General features: G+C 35.3%; 2 protein-coding genes across 4 annotated transcripts in view; both read left to right on the top strand.

The window, feature by feature from the left end:
• The first annotated feature begins 102 nt into the window (after positions 1 to 102).
• Positions 103 to 11,603, top strand: LOC306638705 (caspase-1-like). Of its 2 annotated transcripts, XM_079101997.1 has the most exons (10): positions 103 to 171; positions 779 to 1,045; positions 3,150 to 3,212; positions 6,017 to 6,129; positions 6,766 to 6,939; positions 7,363 to 7,597; positions 8,081 to 8,224; positions 10,424 to 10,533; positions 11,005 to 11,108; positions 11,513 to 11,603. In XM_079101997.1, the coding sequence occupies exons 1-9, from the start codon at positions 165 to 167 to the stop codon at positions 11,101 to 11,103; spliced, it is 1,212 nt and encodes a 403-aa protein (XP_078958123.1). In that variant the 5' UTR covers positions 103 to 164; the 3' UTR covers positions 11,104 to 11,108; positions 11,513 to 11,603. The 2 variants fall into 2 exon arrangements, with proteins under 2 accessions (XP_078958123.1, XP_078958124.1); XM_079101998.1 differs by lacking the exons at positions 103 to 171; positions 779 to 1,045 and adding an exon at positions 2,338 to 3,020.
• A 1,284-nt stretch (positions 11,604 to 12,887) lies between these two features.
• The window catches only part of LOC306638707 (caspase-4-like), a 30,131-nt gene continuing 18,728 nt past the window's right edge, over positions 12,888 to 24,290 (top strand). The window contains exons 1-3 of one of the 2 annotated variants that reach the window (XM_079102000.1): positions 12,888 to 13,072; positions 22,216 to 22,470; positions 24,031 to 24,140. In XM_079102000.1, the coding sequence (XP_078958126.1) occupies positions 13,066 to 13,072; positions 22,216 to 22,470; positions 24,031 to 24,140 (372 nt within the window). In that variant the 5' untranslated portion in view covers positions 12,888 to 13,065. Of the gene's footprint in view, positions 13,073 to 13,126; positions 13,251 to 22,215; positions 22,471 to 24,030; positions 24,141 to 24,290 lie in introns of those variants that run through there. The other variant, XM_079102001.1, reaches the window with a different exon arrangement.

The raw sequence follows: 24,290 nt of genomic DNA, 5'->3' as shown, positions 1-24,290 counted from the left end.
TAATGAATTCTGAATTTCAGAAATCTGTGTTCTTCGTTAGGGAAAAGAAGCATGCATATGCATGTGTGGTGGTTATTTCTCAATATGTGTGCACACCCAACTGAAAAGGAAGGTGGAACATGCTTTCAGTTTCATATTACACCCGAGGGTAGGAACGAAAAGACATGGCTGGTGAGTTTTTTTTTTTTTTTTTTTCCCTCCATTAAAAGGACAGGTCTTGGGGAAGAAATAGTTTTGAAAGGGACTGGCTCTATGGAAGCTTGCATTAGGTTCTGTGGATGTTTAAGTGAGCAAAATGAGGGAGAGGGAAGAGGGAAAAAAGAAAGATGACAAGGTTTTCAAAGCTGTCAGAAAGGAAAGGGAAGGGTGAGAAGGAGCTAGTGCTTTACTGGCATCCTGCTGTCATTTTGCAATCTTAACTCTCAAATGTCATTAAGCCTGACTCAGCAAAGGATGAACACTAGAAGCTGTTTCCCCCAAAGAAACTGAGCTATTATTGTCTCATGGCTTTATTATTCATATTTGAATGAACAAGGGAGATGAAAGGATGACCTCTGCTTTCAGGTACTAAGAGAGAGACAGTAACTCTCAGTCTTCAGACCACTCTAAGTGCATATATGTGTAATATTGAAGGGAAAAAGTGGCACAGCAATAGAATAAGAGAAGAGGTGGCAGTGTGTGGAGAAGGATGTGTTACTGAATAAATCTAGACCATTCCCCGTTGATGATGAAAAGGAGGCTGTTTCCATTACTTAGGAAATTCTTGTGCTCCAAACAGACAAAATCCTGAAGGAGAAGAGAAGACAGTTTATCCAGTCAGTGGGCGCTGGCACAATAAATGGCTTGCTGGATGAATTATTAGAGAAAAGAGTGTTGAACCAGGAAGAGATGGAAAAAGTAAGAGCTGAAAATGCTACAGTTATGGATAAGGCCCGAGCTTTGATTGACTCTGTCATTCGGAAAGGGCCCCAGGCATGCCAAGTCTGTATCAGTCACATTTGTGAAGATGATTGCCACCTTGCAGGGACACTGGGGCTTTCCTCAGGTAAGGATAAGTGACTCAGGTTAATGTTTGCATAGTCCATGTGTCTCCGTGCCCAACATCGGATTTCTTTAATTGCCAGGTTTGTTTCAAAGCACCTTCCTTGCCTTTGATTTCAGGGCCCCATTTCTGTGTTCCTGGGGAATATCAACAGACTCTTTGTTTCTATTACTTATGCCTTAGTGGTCTTTTCTTTAAATTTTCTATCCTAAAGTATGTGGTTACTCATTTATTGAAGTTCTTGAGAATGTTCTTAAAAACTTCATACTAAATGCTCCAGTCTGTAAAGCAAGGCACTTTGTTCTGTTGTTTGTTTATTTTCTGTAGGTCCAGAGCTCTCTAGGTACTAATCTACTTGTATTATATAGAGGCTTAAGATCTGTAATAAAGTACTTCATATAAATTTTCTCTAAATGTTTGCTTTCTATGAAGAATAAAATATATTTGAGAGATGGTGGAACACTGAATAATTTGAAAGTTTATAGCAAAGGTTTTTTTAAAAAAAAATTTAGTTGTAGATGGACACAATACCTTTATTTTTATTTATTTTATTTACATGTGTGGTGCTGAGGATCGAACCCAGTGCCCCACGTATGAGAGGCAAGCACTCAACCACTGGGCCTCAACCCCAGCCCCAAAGTAAATATTTTTAAGTGAATTTTTCTTTCACTTATGTCCTTGAATCTTCTCTCAATCTCGTCACTGGCACTGTGGCCTCCCAGTCACGAAACTCTATTGCACTTCCCAAAGCTACAGCAGAGGAGATGTACTTTGAAAGTCAGATGCCTTTTTTCTAGGCCTTAGGGGAAGTCTCTGCCTGTCTAAGCTGACATTGCAGTGTTTCCTGTGTTCTGTGTGTAATTAATTTCTTGTTTTTCTTCTAATACTTCCTTTTCATTTTATATCCTCTTCTATCCCCTCAAAGACAACCAGAAAATGCCAATAAGGTTCAGAAATGATTGTTGAATAGCCAAGGTGCCATCTACCTTGCTCCAATCCTGTCAACCCATAGTTCTTGAAATTTAGAGGTACTTGCATAACTCACTATGGCTATGCTATTTCCTGATATCGGTCTCTCTCTAGTTATCAAATGATATCTCCTTATTCAGGGTTGTTTTGGGGGCCATAAAATGTAATAACTAGAGGTAATACATAAATGTATATCAATGAAAGAGAAAGAGATATTTCTGGAAGGAAGTTCTTGGCATTATGCAATTGCCATAATAAAGTGTCTTCCAGAGAATGTTCTTGAATTTGTTGGTGACAAATGTAGTCCAGCAGTCAAGATGGGAAGGATGGGGCAAACTGCAGCCTCCCTTATTTCTGGAGTCTTTATGAACTATGGAACTCTCACTAATTCATGAGAGTTGGGATTATTAATTTAAGTGAGGAATACATTTGAAAGACTTTTTAAAAATTTGTGATGAAATTGTATTGATTTGGAATAAAAATCTGTGATTCTGGGTTGATGAATATATACTATGAGAAAATTGAAGTACCCTGCCAGTCCAAGCATTTCTCTGACCCACTCCTTCCCAGGATGTAAATAGACTGCTGAGAAATTCACCAACTTATGAAGATAAGTTGAAACTAGCACTTGAAACTAGCGTTTGTTCTTCCCTGATTTTGATAAAGGGTCACCTCATGATTTTCTGCTGCAATATAGCTAGCAAGGGTAAGTATTCATACGTCTTGTCCTCATAGTTTTCTTTAAAATCATAGTCTGCTCTGAGGTAGACAAATTTACTTTGCACTCACATGTAATGCAGTAGAGTTAACCTCAGGAGACATTTGAAATACATACATCAAGAAATTTTTTGATTCTATAGCCAATGATGTCTCCTTTCCATTTTTACTATAGAGCCAAGTTTAAGAGAGTCAGCTAGAAACATTCTTATGTTCTGCCTCAAATGCTAAAGCACTATACAGCCATCCATGTCTAGAGGCTTTTTTCCCCCAGTGATGAATGTGGTTGCAGGTGAGTCACATATTGAACAGGATTAATTATCAAACAGGTCTGGGAAAGGAATTTTCATGGGGAGTAACCATCACCTGGGGCAAAGTTCTTCAGAGGTGATGAATTTTAATAACCTTTATCTTTCTTCAGGTCCACAAACTGAAGATTACTTTAGTATGCGAGATTCCCGAGACATGTTTGTTTCCTTCTCAGGTAATCATTTTTTCAAAGGAAGAACATTCTTTGAACCCCATTTTCCTAGTTGTTGACTTCATGCAGTAAACCCAGGACAAGGGTTCCATAGGTTGATCCTATGCCTTTTTCTCTTCTTAATCTACTCTTCTTTAGCAGAAGCATTTCTCACAGCTTCACTATCCATATATTTACTAAAAATTTATGAACCTGTGTCTCAAATCCTAATTTCCCATTTGTGTGCCAAAACTTCACTCAAGTGCCTGCTGAACAGATTCATCCACATCTTCCATAGACATCTTTATCTAAGCTTTACCAGAGCTGAACTTGCCATTCTTCACCCAGTTAACTCTGCTTTTGCTAATTGTGTCACCATACTGTTTATTCAAACCTGAAATCTAATATTCATACTTGGCTCTTTCTTTTCCCTTACCTATAACTTTCAAGCAGTGGCTAACTTTTATTGATTCCTCTCTCAAATCTGGATCTGTTTTTCCTTTTTTACCTAGACTACTATATTTCAAAGTCCTTATTCTCAATGTGCCCAGTAATTCTCCAGCCATAACTCTCACTACGTTTTTTCCTGTTTTTCAAATACATTTATCTTTTCTTTCTTTTGGATTTTATGCTTCATGATGAATGAAATGAAACCTATTTATTTATTCATAGTTATAGTACCATCTAACCTTGGCTGGTTTACAGTGTGCATACAATAAATAATTGTTAAAAAACATTTCATTAGATAATATTGTGAATGTCATATTTTCATTAGATAATATTATACCATAATTACTATCAGTTACTAGTCAATTAGGAAAATCTTTTGTACATTTACTCTGTTCCAGATCCTGTACTGTTAGAGAATAATGAACAAGACAAATAATGTTTTTGTTTGAATTGAATTTGCACAGATGCATAAATCTCTAATGAATAGGTATCTCTATCATCAAATTAAAGTCATCAAAATTTTAGGAATAGAAAAGATACTACACACTCAGCTGTGTACATTAAGACAACATGGGATGCAATAATAAAGTTGAAATTTTATAATGTCTCATATATAATAGAAAATCGTTTTCATTCATGACAATTCTGAAATGGCCTTTCTTGATCAGCAGCCCCTCCCTTCCAACTGCTAACCCAAATACCTAGATTTCTTCCATCCTGTGCTGCCAATATCTGTAACATACAATGCTAAAATATCTATGGACATAATCATCCAGTTAGTGCCATTGGGGAAGAATGTGGAGGATCATCTAGTCTCAGTCTAGTTGCATAGCACCAAACATGTTTGCGTTATAATCAGTCACTTGGCTATACCTAACTTCTGGAGTGATTAGCAGCATGAACTAGCTGTATACCATGAGGAAGAGAGGAAGATCTTGTGGACCTTGTAGATGCTCAGAGTGTACAGCCAGTCTCTGCCACAAAAAATTAAGTAAAACCTTTTCATTTCATAGAATATTAGAGGTAATACAGAAAAAAAAAAAAAAAAAAAAAACCCTCAGGTCTCAGAGGACCAGCAACATCTTAAGTGTTTTAATACTGTACCTTGAAAATGATCTCAGCCTTATGAAATCTTGACATGGTCAACATGTACAACTTTCCTTATTGGCAAATCTTATTTTTGATGAGTCCACACTCTTAAAAATATTTAGTGTTCTTATTTGTGCTGAAATTGTTTTTCATTCTCAATTCTATACTAATTTAATCTAAAAGTGATTCTTTTCTCTTAAAATGAAAGAAACTTATATTTGGAAGAAATTTAGAAGCCAGGAAAGCAAATATTTCACTGTTGAAAACATTGCTCTACTGAATCAAATAATGTAGAATAATCCACATATGTTTTCTTAAATATTTCATGGGGAGGGATGATCACTATAAACAAATGCACTATCCCAGTACTAAGAAAAAGAATGTCCAATGTAATTCAAATATTTCTATTTATTTTTTTCGACTGTATTTTTCCCACCTAAAAATTATTTCTATTTGTTTCCCAATACATCCATTCTTCTTAGCCCTTTTTCTCATGTCAATACACATAATGGTACCTTGATTTACTTTGTTGGGTATACAAAAGTTTTTATTAAATATCTCTTTGAGATTAAATGTAATTTTTCAACCTAACAGTTTAGTCTCTAAAAGGTCCTCCACTTATCTAAATAAGTCATTTCTATTTTGAACTACAACAAATTACATTTTTTTTAGCAAGCGCATCACATTGTTGCATGTATTGAATTTGCGATCAAATGAAAGCCTCAGGAATTTTTGCATATCAACTGCTGTGAAAACTCTTCTTCATATATGAGTGTGTCAATGTTTAGTGATATGAATCCCTTCAGTTTGTATCTTGATTTTAGCATTTATCATTCTTCATTCCAGGTCATATATTCAACCTTGCCTCTCCTTTTCCTTACTCTTAAGTAATTTACCAGTAGGAAAATATCTTTTATAAAACATTCTAATAGAGTTCATTAAAACCTCCACCTCTAAACTCCCACACTTTTGTTGTAGTCTTTAAATGTTTTAAAAAAAAAGTTATAACTTCAATATTTTTAAAATACTGGTTGTTTTCTCCGTATTTTTATCATGCCTGGCCTTAACAAGCTCCCTTTCTATGTATTTATCAAAAATACTTGTTACAATGCTGATCCTGATCCCTGTATCCAACTCTTGGAAGTCTCTGGCTCGGAGAGTGTTCCATTAGCAGTGAACTCACTCTCCAATGTTTGTGACTAACCCAAGGTTGAACTTTTGAGACTAAATTCCCTTAAACTGAGACCATCAGGGATATAATTATTCATAACACTTCTTGTTTCTTGCAGCTCCTCAGGAAGTGAAAAACCACCAAGCTGAGCTCCTGTCCTCAGGCCCAGGAGGCCTCAAGCTTTGCCCCTTAGAAACAGTCCGAAGGATTTGGAAAGAAAAGTCCACAGAGGTGCCCTGCTCAGGAAACAAGAATGGAGTGGGCTAAAAGACATCCTTGAGGTTCTTCTGAGTATAGTGGTTCTTCCTTAGAACCAATTTCCTTGGGAAGTTCTGGAAAATAATTGGGCTGCTCCCCTTAAATAGATGATTCCCACCTCTAGAATCCCAGTCTTATATAGAATTCCAAGTTTGGTTCAGTTCCCTGTGTAAATTATAATAGTAATAACCACAACATCAGTGTCTGGTATGGGCTGTGAGTCAGACGTTGCTCTGAATTCTTTGCATGTAACAATGCCTTTAACCCTCAAAATAATCCAGTTTAGAGTTCAGAAAACATGCAGGGGATGGTAAAAAAATTTTTTCCCAAGTCACACAATCAGAAAATGAAGTCAGTGTTGAAATTCAGTAATTCTGACATTAAAACTTGAGTATGTTTCAAAATCTCATATGAAAATTAGAGAGAGATGCTGAGCTGCCTTTTAATCATTTGCAAATTCCCAAATTAAGACTTAGTTGCCTTCTCTATTCCTAATTCATGGGATTTGTTTTCTCAATAGGATTAGGGAAGGAGAGGTTGTTTTAAACATACAGTTTGACTATTGAATTAAAGAAAACAAAACTGTTAATCCAATCTCCTTTCTTACAGATTTATCCAATAATGGATAGGATGACCCGCACACGTCTTGCCCTCATTATCTGCAACACAGAGTTTGACAATCTTCCCAGGAGGGCTGGAGCTGATGTTGACATCAGAGATATGAAAATGCTGCTAGAAAGTCTAGGATACAATGTGGATGTGAAAGAAAATCTCACTGCTTCAGTAAGGCTTCCAAACTGCAGTATCAATGGTCTTATACTTCATACTCCTAAACAATAATAGAAATCATGCTTTAGTACCAGGAAACTTGGTCTCTTGGCAGTGTATGATTCCAATTTTTCCTTGGAGGATGCTTGTTGTTACATATTCCCTTCCCATGTTGGAGTCTTTTAGCAAAATCTGGTATAACTTTTAAATGGGAAGTGTTCTATTAACTCAACTATGCCCCTTTCTCTCTACTAGAAATCTCAGAATGACTTCCTATAAGCTTTTCTTTCTTTATCACAGAATTGAGACATGAATTTTATTTTCCACTTCACTGATTTTCATAGAATTCCTCAAGGAATCCTTAAGTGTCTCTGTATTAGATTCCCAAAGTACAATGATAGTAAATCACATGGCCTAAAATCCAGTGGTTTCTTTCAGGACATGACTACAGAACTGAAGGCATTTGCTGCCCGCCCAGAGCACCAGACCTCTGACAGTACTTTTCTGGTGTTCATGTCTCATGGTATCCGGGATGGGATTTGTGGAAAGAGATACTCTGAGCAAGTCTTGGATGTATTAGAGGTCAACACTATCTTTCAAATGCTGAACACCTGGAACTGTCCAAGTTTGAAGGACAAACCCAAGGTGATCATTATCCAGGCCTGCCGTGGTGGTAAGTCCTGATGTCTCTGAGGACACAAGTCATCCAACACTAACCTGAGTGCAGTTTTATACATCTGGTGTCTTTGGATCTGTTCCTAAATATCAAAGAACACTTGTTTTTCCCACTCAATAATAGTGGCTTCTGTGTAGATTGTTTCTGGTTGGTAGTTACCTGTTCCATTATCAACTAAAGACAAATCACTTTTAGTCTTAAGATGCTTGGATGTCATAACTTCACCCATTAGAATTATTAGGTAAGAATTATTGAGATCTTTCATGTGAATATGTCACAATAAATTCCACTATTAGGTATAATAATAATAATGCATGGATAAAGAAAGAAAGGATTATTGAAAAGGTAACTCCCAAGATACATGTACGTAATGTGTATGTGAATAAAAGACAAATAAGTGAGTGTGATTCAACAGCAGTTTAGAGGAAGTAGTTCTCTTGGCAGTTGGTAATAACATGAAGCTAAACTTTGTCTTTCCAGAGAACCAAGGGGTGGTGTGGTTAAAAGATTCAGCAGGAGACACTGAAGGTAAATTCTTACTGGATCCAGAAGACCTTGAAGATGATGGTATTAAGAAAGCCCATATAGAGAAGGATTTTATTGCTTTCTGCTCTTCAACACCAGGTAATGGGTTTTTGTGCAGGATATCTTTTGAGGGGTTTCTAATTATTAATTCACTCACCTGTTAGAGGGCAGTCACCTCTATTTAACTTTAGAGGAGAATTTTGAAGACCAGTTCAAGATTTCATCCCATTAGTACTTTCAGTTTCCCTCACCAAAGAGACAAAATGGGCATATGCTTTTGCTGAAGTAATAATTAGTAAATTCCGCTGTGGTGAAACATATTTCTTCCTGGAACTGTGAGGAATAACAGAAAATTAAGTAAAAGTGTAATTACACTGAAATGAAATTGGAATCCAACTTCACATAGTAAAAGGTATACAATGTTCAGATCACTCAACAGTCCAATTGCTTAGACATAATTTACTTAGAGAAAAATAACAAGGACAAAAAGGTAGACAAAGCATAATTGGGCCCTAAGCTAGACTGAGTTTCAACCAGAAGTATGGAGTATATAAAAACAGAATACACCGAAGATTCCAAGTGTAAGCTATAGAGCAATATCATTGTGACTATATCTTAACCCTTCTATTGAGTACTTGGTAAACTAGGACTATTTATTAAACTTCTCTGAGTTTCTTTTAATTCCTTACTAATACATGTAAATATAATATCATTGTTCTAATGATTAAATAATATATGTGAAATGTTGAATATGCCACAGAGTAAAACATACATTAAATGATTTGCTATTAAAGATGTTTCTTTTATAACATAACTCAAATTCATTTTCTTATTAATGATTAAATAGAAATCATTGAATCCTTTTATCTACTGCATTTTACAACTTCCTGGGACTTACATTCTCTTAGTTACCTCTGGTTCTAAGGCCCTTCTTCTGCTCAAAGAGTTTAGTTTACAGATTATTTTCTGTAATGCAATGCCATCCCTCTAGAGATAGCCTGGTTCTGCATTGTGCTGACTATGTCTTGATACAGAACTCAGTGAATATTTTTTCATTAATCAAGACAATAATACCATGCAAAAAAATCCCATACATGTCCAGCTTAAGTAATAAGGAGATTTTAATATTGTATATAATAGTTCTTTTAAATCCTTTGATCCCAATCTTTCAGGAGAAATTTACCTCTGGCAGTAATATAATCCATTGCAGTCTCTGAACTTCTTGACAACCATTTTGTTGATTTCTGTCTCCTTTATTTGCTTCCCTCACTTCTCTTTTCAAGATGACTCCTGGAAACTCCCATTCAATTATCTTGACTTAACTACAGAACCTAGTTCCATGTTCCCCAGCATAAATTCCAACACAACTTGGTGTTTTCCTGAATAACACTTACCATCTACTCCCTTAATTTTAAAAGGGACTTGCAGTGACACCTACCTCAGCTCTCTGCTATCCTTTTCCTTTAACTGGTGAGAGCATGATAAATCAGTTTTGCTTTTAAATAGAATTTTAATTTTTCATGTGCATTATATCACCATTATTAGCTAAAAGATTTGATCAGAGAATGTAGCCACAATTATATGCATACCTGTTGCTATTGCTTTTTCTCTTATGCATTCCCTTGAGTAATTTTTAAATCTCTTCATTTCTTCTCAGTGTCTCCTATGTTATACAGTTAGTGTTGTTCCACTTAAGAAATTCTTGTCTCTGAAAAATCTTTTGTCCTCCAACAGGATGTGATCGTTCCCTCTTGAACCCATTCTAGTTTGTATTTTCATTGTGCTGGTACCGTTTTCATTCCACTATTTTCTATTATATATCTTATATCCTCTCAAACATTCATGATGCATTACATCTATTCCTCAAATATCTCTTTGTATCAAAAATTATTACTCTCCACTTCGTATTTTAGGCCATGCATTTCAAAGTGAATAACTTAAATCAGAGTCATTAAGTACCATCCCTGAAATGCACACTCGGAATCTCATAGACCCAATCAATCCTCTCTACTCAATTCTATCTTTTTCTCCGTTTCTGCTAGATTTTTCAGCTCCTTGAAATCAGGCACTATGCCCCAGTGTGTTCACTGTATACAGCACCTTTTTGAGTACTGATAAAAATTTAATCATGGAATTTTGAATATGTTCATCAAAAAACGGCAGGCAGTGTGTAAGAAAACAGAATGAACTCAATAACATGCCCCAGTGGAAGTGGAAACACTAGAGCTACTTCTCTATGTCGAATCAAAATCCTGTCATGAGATTTGGAATGTGACTTTTTTTTTTTTTTTTTAACAGATAATGTTTCTTGGAGGCATCCCACAAGGGGCTCTCTTTTTATTATGAAACTCATCAAAACTATGCAAGAATATGCCTGGTCCTGTGATCTGGAGGAAATTTTCCGAAAGGTAGGTCTCCAAATGCTTCTTCCACTCTAGTTCCCTGGAGTTTGGCTATTCCAACATCATAAGGGACAGCTCTGGACATGTTTATCTTCCAATAATTCCATTTTTCCTTTCAAAGAAACTCTGAGGTTCTTTGGTGTGTGGGTATACCTGAGAGCCAGATCTAATCTGCTATGCTACACAACCCCTATGAAACAATCACTTACCTTAACTTTCATTCCATCTATTCCAGTAGATAAGTGAGTAAACTCTAATTTGCCTGAGTGTATAACAACTATTGGATCCAGCAACAGATTTTAAATCTGGGAGGTCATTCCATGTTTAGATATGCCTATTGCTATGGTTCTTGCAGATGTAAATTTTTTTTTTGTTTATATCATTTATTTTACTGTATCCATTGCAGTTTTTCCAGCTTAATTCAAGCTTCTCCACTAAGAAAAAAAAAAAATCAACAGACTTTTCTTTTCCTTTTAGGTTAGATTTTCATTTGAGCTACCAGATGGTAGGGCACAGATGCCCACCACTGAAAGGGTGACTTTGACAAGATGTTTCTACCTCTTCCCAGGACATTAAAATAAGTAAGTTGTATCAGTGTCTGTACATGTTTATGCATATGTATGTGTTGAGGAGAAGAAGTCTAAAGCCCCATGCTAGCCAAGGCTTTTAGGTCTGGTGTAATATATGGAAAGACACTGAAGAGAGGTCTTTTCTTCCTCAGTGCAGGAAGTTTCTGCAGAGTCAGATGGTCCTTTCTCAGGGTCAGCTGCTATAGGTCAAAAGGTAGTCATATGATTATGAAAGCTCACTTTTGAATGCACTTCCTTCACCTCCATAGGACATAGTATATAAGCACAGTATTTAAGCATAACATATGGGCACATTCCCTTGGTAAGTGTATGTTCCCATTGGTAAAGTGACATCATAACTTGCATATTGTTTAGCAAAACACTTTCTTATACATGTGTTACTTTCTTTTTCCTAGGAAGTCAGTTGTCTTGCTGTACCTGTTTTTGGAATCATGTCTATTGAAACCAAACATTTCTTTAAACAAGCTAATAAATCTGAAAAAAAAAATTTTTTTGTCCTGTTTTTTTTTTTTTTCTTTTTTTAATTTTCCTATGCTGGAAAGAGAGGAGGTGGAACTTAGAGCAGGTAGCAGATTTCCTGTCTTTTGACTTGACTTATAACAGCTGCACTGGCTAATGACACCACTCTTTCTTATAATATACACTTGCTGGGCTTTTTGCTTTAGTGATACAGATACAAAATAGGTATAGTCACAATGGGTACCTGACTTCAAAGAATCTAGAGTCTATCCGAAGAGGTGCAGAGAAGACACAGCGATGACAGCAGCAGCAATGTGTGATAAGAAATTTATCCCAAGAGCCAACGTACACTGCTGACAGAGTTATTACCAAAACCTACCTAGTTCTACCCTTTGTTAAGAAATTTGGGGGACGCAAATTAAGTTTTGATTTAACCTTTTGATTTAACCTCCCTCGTAAGTTACAGTCTCCTTGAGAAGACAAAATAGTCAACAAACTTGAAACAAACAGCAGACATATATGACACTGTGAACGAGCACGAGGGTGTGATTTCTCTTTATGGTCTTGTGAAAATAAGCTTTGAGTGAATCATTCACTCATCAATGTTTGCTTTGGGAATGGCTGGGAAAAGCATCGCTGCTACTTGGAAGAAGAAGTCCTTTCTAATCCTAAACTCCTTAAAGTAAAGGTGAATTTTGATCTTTGAAAACCTGCAAAGTTGAATACATCACAGCCTTTTCCCCAGTTGTCATTAATTGTTCCTCCAGACAGACCTGTCTTTTACACGCATGCATTCCTTCTACAGCCTGAGACCTCATCTGTGGAGCCTTTGGACAGAAGATTTTAAAAAGCAGAGAATAGCTACCCTCAAAAAAATTTAAATGTCAGGGCAGTCTTAGGCATTTAAAGAAAACTTGTTGAGGAGAGGAGGAAAGGGTTCCTTCAAAACAATTCCCAGTAAAAAATGAAGAAGACAGAGAGACAGAGAGGGGAAGATACTATCATGAGTGACACAGTCTAACGAGGAAACAGAATCAACATGGTTAATGCTATCTGGAAATGAAATGACACTAGTTAGATGTAAATCCTTCAGGATGTGTGCTTTCAGTGAGCAGAGGTAGAAATACTGAGAGCAGAGAAGGAAGGACTGAGACAGGTGTGGGACTGTGTACAGAGAAAAGAGTAAGAAAGGAAACACATTGCAGCTGTCAGCCTGTAGGACAACGCTTTGTCATTTCCATTGTTTTTTCCTCCTTTCCAAAGAGGAAACTGGGGTTCAGGACTAAGTTCATAGTTCAAAACTAAGAGGCTACTTTGGGAACTACAGGGGACTTTCCAGCAAGGAAGCTAGAAATTCTGAGCAGCAGTTTCGAAATCCATAATTAGAATGTCCCGCCCTCTAGACTAAAGAAAAGCTGGGGGACTTTCGTTTTCCAGTCTGGTGCTCTCTCCACCACAGAAGGAAAGGATCCAACCCAGGCTGTTATCCATGGCTGGTGAGTAGGCTCCCCTCCTGAGTACGAACTAGGAACTTGGGCCTTAGAAAACATTTTATTCATTGCTGTGTGACAGATGTAAAAAAAGGGAAGCAGACCAGCTGTATGCAAGCTGAATTCTTCCTCTTATTACTTGTGTGCTACTGGACTCAGGAAGTGGATTTAGAGACATGAACAGGTACCTTTGAATCAGACAGAAGTTTATTCCTTTCTTACAGTTTCTCATGATCAAGGAAGGTAAAGATAGAGTAATGCTTGAGAGACAACTCTGGAAGTTTCTAAATGATTTCTGAAACTTTTTTTCTGTTTCCTATAGACTCTGAATTAGTCTTCAATTCATAAACAATCTTTCCAGAAACAGATCTGAGAGCCTTTGAGTTCCTACCCCTTTCAGTTTCTTATGTTGAATTATATTCTTGTTCTATTTAAAGTGGCTCCATTTTTCTTCCAATCTCTCTGGTTGTCATACTGAAAACTCTGGAACAATATGTCTTAGGTTACTATCACAGTTTTTTAGCTAGTATCCCTCTCTCCAGGACTTAGCCTCCAATCAGTCCATCCTGCACATGGTTTCCAGGTCACCTGTCTCATACCCAGAAAGGAAAGGCTTAAGTCAGGTGTCATTAGGTATTGGGGCAGCTAGTATTCAAACACATCATATCACTATTTTGGCTTTATTCTCCTCATTTGAAAATGAAGAGGTTGGACTAGATCAGCAGTTTCTAAACTTTATATTTTAAGTGTCTAATATTTGGATATTAGATCTGATATATCTCAATAACCTACAGTCATTTTAAAAATTCAGGATTTGTGCTTTTAGTGAACAGAGACGGAAATGCTGAGAGATCAGAGGAGAAAAACAGATTGAGAGAAGGTATGGGGACCATGGACATAGAAGAGAAAGAAGAGGAAGACACATCAGAGGTGCCAGCATAAAGGACAAAATTTTGTCATTTTTGTCACGTTACCCTCACCCTGCATAGTTCTTTTTTTCTTTTTTCTTTTTTTTTTAACCAGGACATAACTACTGAGCCACATCCCCAGCCTTTTCTTAATTTTTGATTTTGAGACAGTCTCATTAAGTTGCTTAGGGCCTCCATAAATTGCTGAGACAGGCTTTGAACTTGGAATCCTCCTGCCTCAGTCTCTTAAATTGCTGGAGTTATAGTTGTGCACCACCATACCCAGCTGTATAGTTAGTTCATTCTTACATAAACTGTGGACGTGTATAATCTTTCAGAGATCTACCCAATTCACTTGTAGCTGGCTTTGTGTAAGTTTATCTGCAGATTTGCACTTCTGGCAAAGATCAGTTAGTTAACGCTTAGTTCTTACATTCTATGTACCTATTCCTGCAATTTTCTTATTCAGGAACATACAATGGCTACTTACTGCCTTTTAAAATCTATCTGAGCTTTTTAGACAAGTTTTCCACCTCTCTCAGTCTTGTTTTCACTAATCCCCTTAAGGCATAATTTCAGCATACAAACAGAATGTATTCACTGTAATTGCTATACTTAGAAATTCTTGTTGTGTTTATTTACTTCTTTGAATCTCTCTGTAGGATAATTCTTTCCAGGTCTTGCATCTTATCTCAAAAAAATTAAATTCAGATCAAAAAATACAAGGATGGATTGTTTTCTTTCCTTGTCATCTTCTTAGTGTAATATGGAATTGTCTAAAAAGGAGTAAGTTAAATCCATGCCCATGGCTGCTACTTCAGTCAGGCAGGTCTACTTCATTAGTTATTGGATTACAATCAGGGCATCATTAGATAATAGATGGGAAAATTTAAATCACTAGACAAAACCATATAAAATGGTTCAATAAATATAAACAAACTAGTTTTTAGGCCATTGTTAACAAAAATTCCTGAGGATTAGTACCTACAATGCATCAGGACCAAAATTGTGGCCTTGATTAATTTTTCTTCTACATTATTTCCTCCATTTTTATTATTCCTACGACCTCAATTTAGCCATCACTATTGCAATAACAAATAACAACTGATTTTTTTGAAAACAATTTGTATGGCAGCTATTTATGCTCTTTGCTTAAAGATTTAAAACTATGCAATTAGATCTGTGTTATTATTGCCATTTTACACTGAAGAAGATACTTAGAGATGAGTTATATAATTTGCCTTAGGTCAAATGTTTCCTGAGCAGAGTGATTGCAGATAGACCTGATTCTCAAACCAAAGATCCTGAGATAGTGGCATTACCTTAATTTTCTTCAAAACTCCCCAAATTGCTGCTTGCATCTGATCTCTCCCATTTCAGTTTTTGCTGTACATTTTGTTTACTGGAACATTCCTTCTAATGCCCAACTTTACAAGCTTCTTTATTACATCAGATCTGGAGCCTTTGTGCTTCTGCCCAAGATGCTTCCTGCCAGAAGACAAACTCTCAGGTTCTTAAAGGTATAGCTACCCACTAATCTTTTGGGTCTCAGTCCCAAGCCCTTACTCCTGTGGGCAGCCATCCTCTACCATGGAAAACAGTTTTTTTTTCCCCCCAATGCTTTTTATTATTCATATGCCTATTACTTAAATTATTAGTATTTGTATTTACTCAATTGCATATCCATCTCTTCATTTGCATGCAAACCTTGATATCTAAGAATATCTTTCCAAAATAGCATCCCCAACATTAGCAAAATATATTTAATAGCAGACATTCATTACATATCCCAGAATGAAGAGAAGAATGAACGTAACTACCATCACTTGAAAATTTCCAATGTGCTCTTATTACCTGTCAAATATCTCAAATTTACTTAACTTGCTATTAAACATTCTTTAAGTCAGTCATGGCTCAATTTTATACTATAATTTTTTACTACATTCAGTGATCAGTGATTCAGTAGAAAATCACTGAATGCCCTCTGAGTGCCAATAGGGAAGACCTCGCTCACAGACCCTGGACTCACAGAACAAGCATAGAATATAATAATGAGATACTGAAAAGGTTAGGATCATACTTATATGGAAAATAATGCTAGCCTTGGGAGAAACAAGCCACCCTAAATCACATACATTTGACGCTTTTGTCTAGGGAGCATCAAGCAGTGTTCCCCTAAGAAGGTGTTGTCTCATCTGAGAAATGGACGATAAAAGGAGGTAGCAGGAGGACAGGCAGGAATGAAGGGGTAGGAGACTGAAAATGCAGGAATCCATAAGTAGAGGCTTTCTAGAAACAAAAAGAAGGGCAGAATATTTAAACTGTAGTGAGAAGGTGAAGACAGGATCAAGATGAAGCTGAATGATGAAGCCTAAATAGGTTAGATTGAGAGGTTTGATGATCAAATCTAGAGAGTGGAACGTTGACTCTGCTTCTTTGTGAAGAATAGATAAGAAGGGGATTAGAAGGATGTATAAGACTCTTAGGGTAATTAAGAAAGAAAGATGTTGGCCTGCACAGGATAAAGGAACAGTTAGAATTCTGAAAATAGCTAGCAGATGAAACCAGTGCATAATCGATGGTGACAGAAAATAAGCTCTGAGTAAGGTGGAAGATGTGCACAGCACCAAGTTTTGCTGATTTCTTATATTGGAAGTTAGATATTATTTAGTAGCAAGGAAATGAAAGAAGGGAATTAAAATAAGTTCACCTTTAAAAGTTAAACTGAATGAGTTTGTGGGATATGGAGAAGAAATATAACATTGACTCTAGGACAAATCATTCTCAGTACTGGGATCCATGTCTAGGCTGACTGTATGCATTCAAGAGCCATTAATCACTATTTAAAATTTACAGTTGGTTCAATGAGATTATGTAGATTATAGAATAAGTACTCCAAACCTCTTTATCTTTTTAATTATAATTTATGTACTTATTTATTTTAATTGGCAAAATAAAATTATATGTATTATGTTTTAAAATACACGTACACTGTGGAATGCCTAAATAGAGCTAAATAACATCATATTGTTTCCTGTGCTTATCAGATTTTTGGTGAGGACAGTTTAAATTTACTCTCTGAAAAAATTTAAATGATACAACACATAACTGTTAACTATAATCATCATGTTGCTCAATAGACGTCTTGAGCTCGTTTCTCCTACATATCTGCGATTTTGATTCCTGTGAACAGTATCTTCCAAACTAACTTCCCTCTTGTGAGCACCTTTCTATTCTCCATTTATATGAGTTTTACTTTCTATAGATTCTGCATATAAGTGAGATATCATGTGGAATTTGACTTTCAGTGTTTGGCCTATCTCATTTCACTTAGCATACTATCTTTCAATTTAAAAATTAAGAAAGGGCGAGGAATATGGCTCAGTGCTTAAGTGCCCTTGGTTTCAATTCCTGGTTAAAAAAAAAAAAAAAAAAAAAGAGAATAAACTATGGAGGGTGAGGGTAACATGACAAAACATGAGCAAAATGTTTTCACAAATGACAGAATTTACTTTGTTAATGGCCAAACGGTATTTCGTTGAGTATAGATATCATATTTTCCTTACCTCTTTTTCTGTCCACAGATACTGACACTGATTTCATTTCTTGGCTGTTGTGATTACTGCTGCAATAAACATTACAAGTGCAAAAAATATTCAACAAACTAATTTCATATACTTCGAATATATTCCCAGTAGTGGACTTGGTAGATCATTTAGTAGTTCTATTTATTATTTTTCAGGAAACTCCATGTTGTTTTCCATAGTGGCTGTACTAATTTATACTCCCATCAATAGTGTCCAAGAGTTCCCTTTTCTACATATCTGGTGCAACACCTAATTTGTATCTTTTGATAATGGTCAATCTAATAGATATTGAAGTGATGATTCATGGAGGCTTTAACTTGCATTTCCCTGCTGATTAGAGATCTTGAACATTTTTTCAAATACCTATGGGCAATTTGTGTGTCCAATTTGATAACTGTCTATTCAAGTCCTATGTCCATTTAAAAATCACTTTGTTCTGTTAGTATTAAATGGCTTCAGGATTTTTTGTTTGTTTTTGTTTTTAAATATTTTGAATATGAACCCCTAACCAGATGTACCATTTGCAGTATTTTCTCCCATTCTGTAGGTTATGCTTCACTCTGTTGTTTCCCTTCCTGTATAAAGTGTTTTAGTTTTATGTAATCTTTTTTCTTTTTATATGCGCTTTCATTATCTGTGCTTCTGGGGTCCATCATTGCCCAGATCAATGCATTGGAACTTTTCTCTCTGTCTTCTAGATGTTTTACAACTTTGGCTTTAAGTGTACATCTTTAACCTCTTATTTTATTTTATTTTTTATTTTTGTATTTTTTAATTTTACAGACTGCATTTTGATTCATTGTACACAAATGGGGTATATCATTTCGTTTCTATGGTTGTGCATGATGTAGATTCATACCATTTGTGTAATCATACATGTACATAGGGTAATGATGTCTGTCTCATTCCACCATTTTTCATATCCCCTCTCCCTCATTTCCCTCTATGTAATCTAAAGTTCCTTCATTCTTCTCTCACACCTACCTTCTACCCTCATTATATATCATCATCCACTTATCAGGGAAAACATTTGGCCTTTGGTTTTTGGGGATTGGCCTATTTCATTTAGCATGATATTCTCCAATTCCATCCATTTATATGCAAATGCCATAATATTCTTCTTCTTTATGGCTGAATAGTATTCCATTGTGTATATGTACCACAGTTTCTTTATCCATTCAGCTGCTGAAGGACACCAAGGTTGGTTCTACAATCTAGCTATTGTGAATTGAGCTGCTATAAACATTGAGGTGGCTGCTTTACTGTAGTATGCTGATTTTAAGTCCTTTGGGTATAAACGGAGGAGTGAGATTACTGGGTCAAAATGTGGGTCCATTCCAAGTTTTCTGAGGATTCTCCACACTGCTTTCCATAGTGACTGCACCAATTTGCAACTACACCAGCAATGTAAAAGTGTGCCTTTTCCCCCACATTGACACCAACATCTATTATTGTTTGTGTTCTTGATTGAAAAGAGAGCCTACAGAGGGAGAAAATCTTTTCCACATGCATTTCAGATAGAGCACTAATCTCCAAAATTTATAAAGAACTTACAAAATTTACACCAAAAATACAAAGAACCCAATCAATAAATGGGTCAAGGAACTGAACAGACACTTTACAGAAGATATACAGGTGATTAATAAATATTTGAAAAAGTGTTCAACATCTCTAGTAACTAGAGAAATGCAAATTTAACCTCTTTTTTGAGTTATTTTTTTTGTATACAGTATGAAATAAGGGTCTAATTTCATTCTTCTATATATGACTATCCAGTTTTCCCCAAAGCCTTTTATTGAAGAGAATGTCTTTTTCCCCTTGTGTGTTCTTGGCACTTTTATTGAAAATCAAACGACTGTAAGTACTTGGATTTATTTCTATGCTTTCTCTCCTGGTCCACTGGTCCATGTGTTTGTTTTTATGCCAGGACTATGCTTTTTTGATTACTTGAATTTTGTGGTATATTTTGAAACCAGGACATTGCCTTCAACTTTATTTTTTTACTTAAAAGTGTCTTTGCTGTTTGTGTGTATGTGTGTGTGTGTGTGTGTGTGTGTGTGTGTGTTGTCACTTGAATTTTAGTTTTTATTCCTATTTTTATAAAAATTTCATTGCAATTTTTAAAGGCATTGCATTGAGTCTTTAGATTACTTTAGGCATTGTGACTATCTTAACAATATTAATTCTTTCAACTCGTGAACATGGGATATAATTCCATTTACATGTCTTATTTCATTTCTTTCACAACTGTTTTATAGTTTTCAATACATGTTTTAATCTCCTTATTTAAATTTATTCCTAAGTATTTTATTGATTTATTTCTGCAGCTATTTTAAGTAAAATTACCTTCTTAATTTATTTTTCAGACATTTTGTTTTTAGTGGCCAGAAGGGTTACTCATTTTTGTGTGTTGATTTTGCATCCTGAAATTTTACTGAATTCATTTATTTGTTCTAATAGATTTATGGTGGACTGTGTAGGGTTTTCTGTGTATTAAATCATGTGTTCTACAAACAGGGGTACTATAACTTCTGCCTTTCCAATATTTTATTTCTTTCTCTTGCCCAATTGTTTCTGTTAGGATTCCAGTATTGTGTTCAATAAAAGTAGCAGGAGTAGTATCTTTCCCCTGTTCCCAATCTTATTAAAAATCTTCAACATTTGATTATTGAATATGATGTTGATGGCTTGTATTCTGGTCTTTATTCTTTTGTAAATCTCTAATTTATTACTTGCCATGTAAGCAATGTACCCTATCATTACCCTATGTATCATTCATTCAGTCAACATTTTGCTATACGTTGAGCACACAAATAAGCAAAACAGAAGCCCAGAACTCAGGCAGAGTGGATATTTCACACACTAACCCAAGAGTTTACAACTCTTCAAAGGTTCTACTGCAACACTGTGTATTTCAAGACCAGTGATTTTTCTGCCACCTCTTCTATGCAACATCAATAACCTCACCAGCTAGAATGCATGCATCTTTTCTGAGTCGCCAAAGTGTTTTATTTGTTTTCCTTTAAGTGACTTTTCACCAAGTACATGTAATGTCATTTGATAATTCAAAGTAGAGTTTCTCAATTCTAAAACCCTTGGTTTTTAGTTCTTGTTCCCCTAATTAGCTTATATTCTTATCCCTTGACCTTGACCAATTACTTAACTAATTTTTCTCTGTTTGAGATGTAAGATATAGTAATATACCCTTTAGATAGATTTTATTATATTTTAGTGAGAAGATTTATGTCAAGCACTTGACATGATGTGGGCTTAATAAATTTTAACTATTGTTGCTGAAGCTATGTGATATTTAACTGTAGAACATGGGATAAGAACATAATTTGAACAATGTGTGCATTTGGGGTAAAGTTATTATTTAAATTACATATATTTTAAAATTTATTTATCACTTTATTATGTAAAATAGGGAAATAATAACTAATCCATTCATTTAGTGTGAGAATCCTGGTATCAACTGATATTTATAAACAATGTGGAGATTTAGAAATAATGCTGGTGTACAGTGGTTTGTTTCATATTCTTTTCATAACTAGTCATAACTAGTGCATAAAGTGTATTTTTCATTAAATTAATTGATATTACGAAACTTTTCTTCACGTTTTGCAGCTTCCCTATGCCTTTCTCATAATAATTACTCAATAAACATTTTTAAAAAATATAACTCAAGATAGTATGAACGATGTGGTTGGTACTTCTAGGTTAAAGTTCTTGTTCAATGTCTTGACCTTTACTTTAGATAATGTCATTTTGTGTCAAAGTTATTGTGACGTCTGGAAAGATTGGAAAACTATGTTTATAGAGTTAACTGAGAATTGATCAGGTATCCTGCCTTCCTATTTATAACCTGTCCAATTTATATGGGTAGTATCAAAATTAAAGTTTCATATATTACTTTGATATTTGTATCTTATTCATCTATAAAATTTTAAATTATAGTAAGCAATAGTGATACAGTAACCCAGTGCCAAATTAATTTACCACAATGGAAGATTTGTCATCATATTTTCAATTCTGAATTTTTATTGGGAATAAAATTTTAAAGAATTAGGACTTTAAGGTCATTCCTTCACTTGTTCACTAATTCATATATTTAGTAAGCATATGAAGTCTTTTAAAACTTTTTAGGCACAGAGATGTGGGTATAGGATCTGTATAAAATGATGTGCATTCTAAGATAGCACTTTAACCAAAGATAGAATACAGAGGAGAGGAGAGAGCCTGTGGTCTAGTGGGAGGAATGAACTGCCAAGACAAGAGCATGGAGTTTCCTGGGATCACACATCCCAGGAGAAGCATCATCATCACCATTGACTGTAAGCAAGAGAACAAGAATACAAAAACAATGGATGATGAGGAATTAACATTTGACCCAAAGCCACATTTGGGAGAAAAGAAACTATTAAAAACCAAACAAACAAAAACACTCTAACACTTAAGTGACAATGAATCATCATGGTCTGTTACAAATTTAAGGAGGTGAGAGTCATCCACGGGTATAATGAAGAGGTGAGCAGTTTGGGAGATGGTGATTGGAATCTCAGCGGTATTTTATGTTACTAATGCTGTGTCTAAAGTGAGAGTAAAACTCTTAAAACTGGGCCTACAATTGAAGGAGTCTTTCTATTTCTAACAGAAAAAGATCAACGAAAAAAATTACTTAGGAGTTTGGAAATCGCAGGCAAAGAAGCCATCACCGAACTTTTGGATAATTTGGTGCAAAAAGATATGGTGAAATTAAAGGAAGAAGAAAAGAAAAAGTTTAATGATGCAAAACCTAAAGAGAAGGCCTGGGTCTTTGTGGACTGCCTGCTACAGAAGCCCCATGAGGCTGGTCAGTTGGTTGTCCAAAGTTTTTTTAATGTGGACACAAAGTCCAATGATACAGAAGGTAAGACTGAAATCTTGACAAAGGATACCTCAAAATTTCCAGAATTTTTCAAACCTTGGACCCATTCAGAGTCTCCATAATCCCCTATCATTCTATCATGAATGTAATTTTCACAAAAACATGCGATCCAGGTTCTAATTCGCTAAAAAGCTATCTTCATGTTTAAGCTGTTCATAGACATCATTAATTATTAGAAATATTATAGAAAGGGAAATCTATACCTACATTCTGTTACCTTGTGAATTACATAAAATTTTACAAGTTTCTCCACCTCTTCAGTCATCTCACTTAGCATCTGGTAAATGGGGATGATCTCTACTTCTTTATACGACTTTGTAAGGTTAGGAACATAGTAATGCCAGACACATGATAACGTTGAAAATATTAGGTCTCATCCAAAGCCTTCTCCAGAAACTCCAGACTCATTTAGCTTCAACTGCATATTTAACATTTCTACTCAAATGTTCCACCGATTTCATAAAACTAACATATTTTAAATTAAAGACTTGCTCCCTCATTAAAACTGTTCCACTTCTATTCCCTTTCCATCTCAGTAGACAAGACTAGCATCTACCAGGATTTTCCCACTAGGATATACCTGATTTCTTATTCAATAAGTAACAGCAGTAAGTAAGAGTTCCTGACACATAGCAAACACCTAATTAATGTAAGATGAATAAACAAATGAAGGATATGCATGTGACAAATATCAGTTATGATTATTATGTAAGTACCAAGATTTAGACTTTTCCAATGCTTACACATTTCTGTGAATTACATAATATGAGTAGGAAAACCCCTTTAAAATGTCCAAAATTTCATAACTTTTCAAAAAACATTTTTTCCCAAATTAAATAATGATAATTGCTAGAGTTCTAAAGTTCTGAGACACAAGTCACCAGTGACAGACTTAATTTTCCAGAGTTCAAATGACTTGTCCAGTATGGGACATTGTACCATCTAATATGGTAACCACTAGCCACATGTACATTGAATTGTAGCTAGTTATACAGGTTTAAATTATAATATTTTGAACATATTCCACACTATTTTTAACATAGAAAACATACTATTAAAATTAATTTTCCCCATTTATTTTTACTTTTTTAACATAGATAGAAGAAAATTTTAAATTGCACATGCAATTCACATTTTATATCCAATGGAACACACACTGATATTTTCTCAGTATATTCTTGCTCAGAGATCACTGATGTCTACATGAATGAGTGAATACCATAAAGTAAAACCACTGGAAAAATCACTGTTATTGCAGAATGTGGAAAGGTCAAATTCGACTTCAAAACTTGGAGGTGTTTTCCTCAGAATTATGAGAAACTGTTCTTACGTTTTTTTTTTTTTTTTTTTTTTGTGGTTCCGCTTTCTCTATCAAAAACTTATCTCTTCTTCCCCTGTCATAATATATCTCCGTGTACCAGCTGTTCGATGTGAGTATAGTCTCTAGTTATTTAAAATTCTTAATTCTCTCAAACTTCTCACATGATAAATAGGGTCAAAGATGCAGAAATGAAAATTTATATAATGTAATGCATCCTGCAGCTCATTCAGGAACTAAGGCCGGAACAGTAGAACCAGTAGAATCAACTAATACCCTCAAGTTTTGTTCTCCTGAGGAATTCCAGAGAAGGCATAATGAAAACCCTGAGAAGGTACTGGGATCTGTGCATGAAACAGAGGAGAAATAAGCAATTACTCTCACTAAGGATATAAACACTAAGTTCAGGGAGGTGGGACAGTTACCTTTATCATAGATGCTTTGGAGCAAGGAGGAGATCACATTGCTTCAGTTAGAGTCCAGT

This window comes from Sciurus vulgaris (genome assembly GCF_902686455.1).
Source record: "Sciurus vulgaris genome assembly, chromosome: 11".
Lineage (NCBI taxonomy): Eukaryota > Metazoa > Chordata > Mammalia > Rodentia > Sciuridae > Sciurus > Sciurus vulgaris.
Note: the sequence above shows the minus strand (reverse complement) of the source record. Positions and strands in the feature narration are given on the sequence as shown.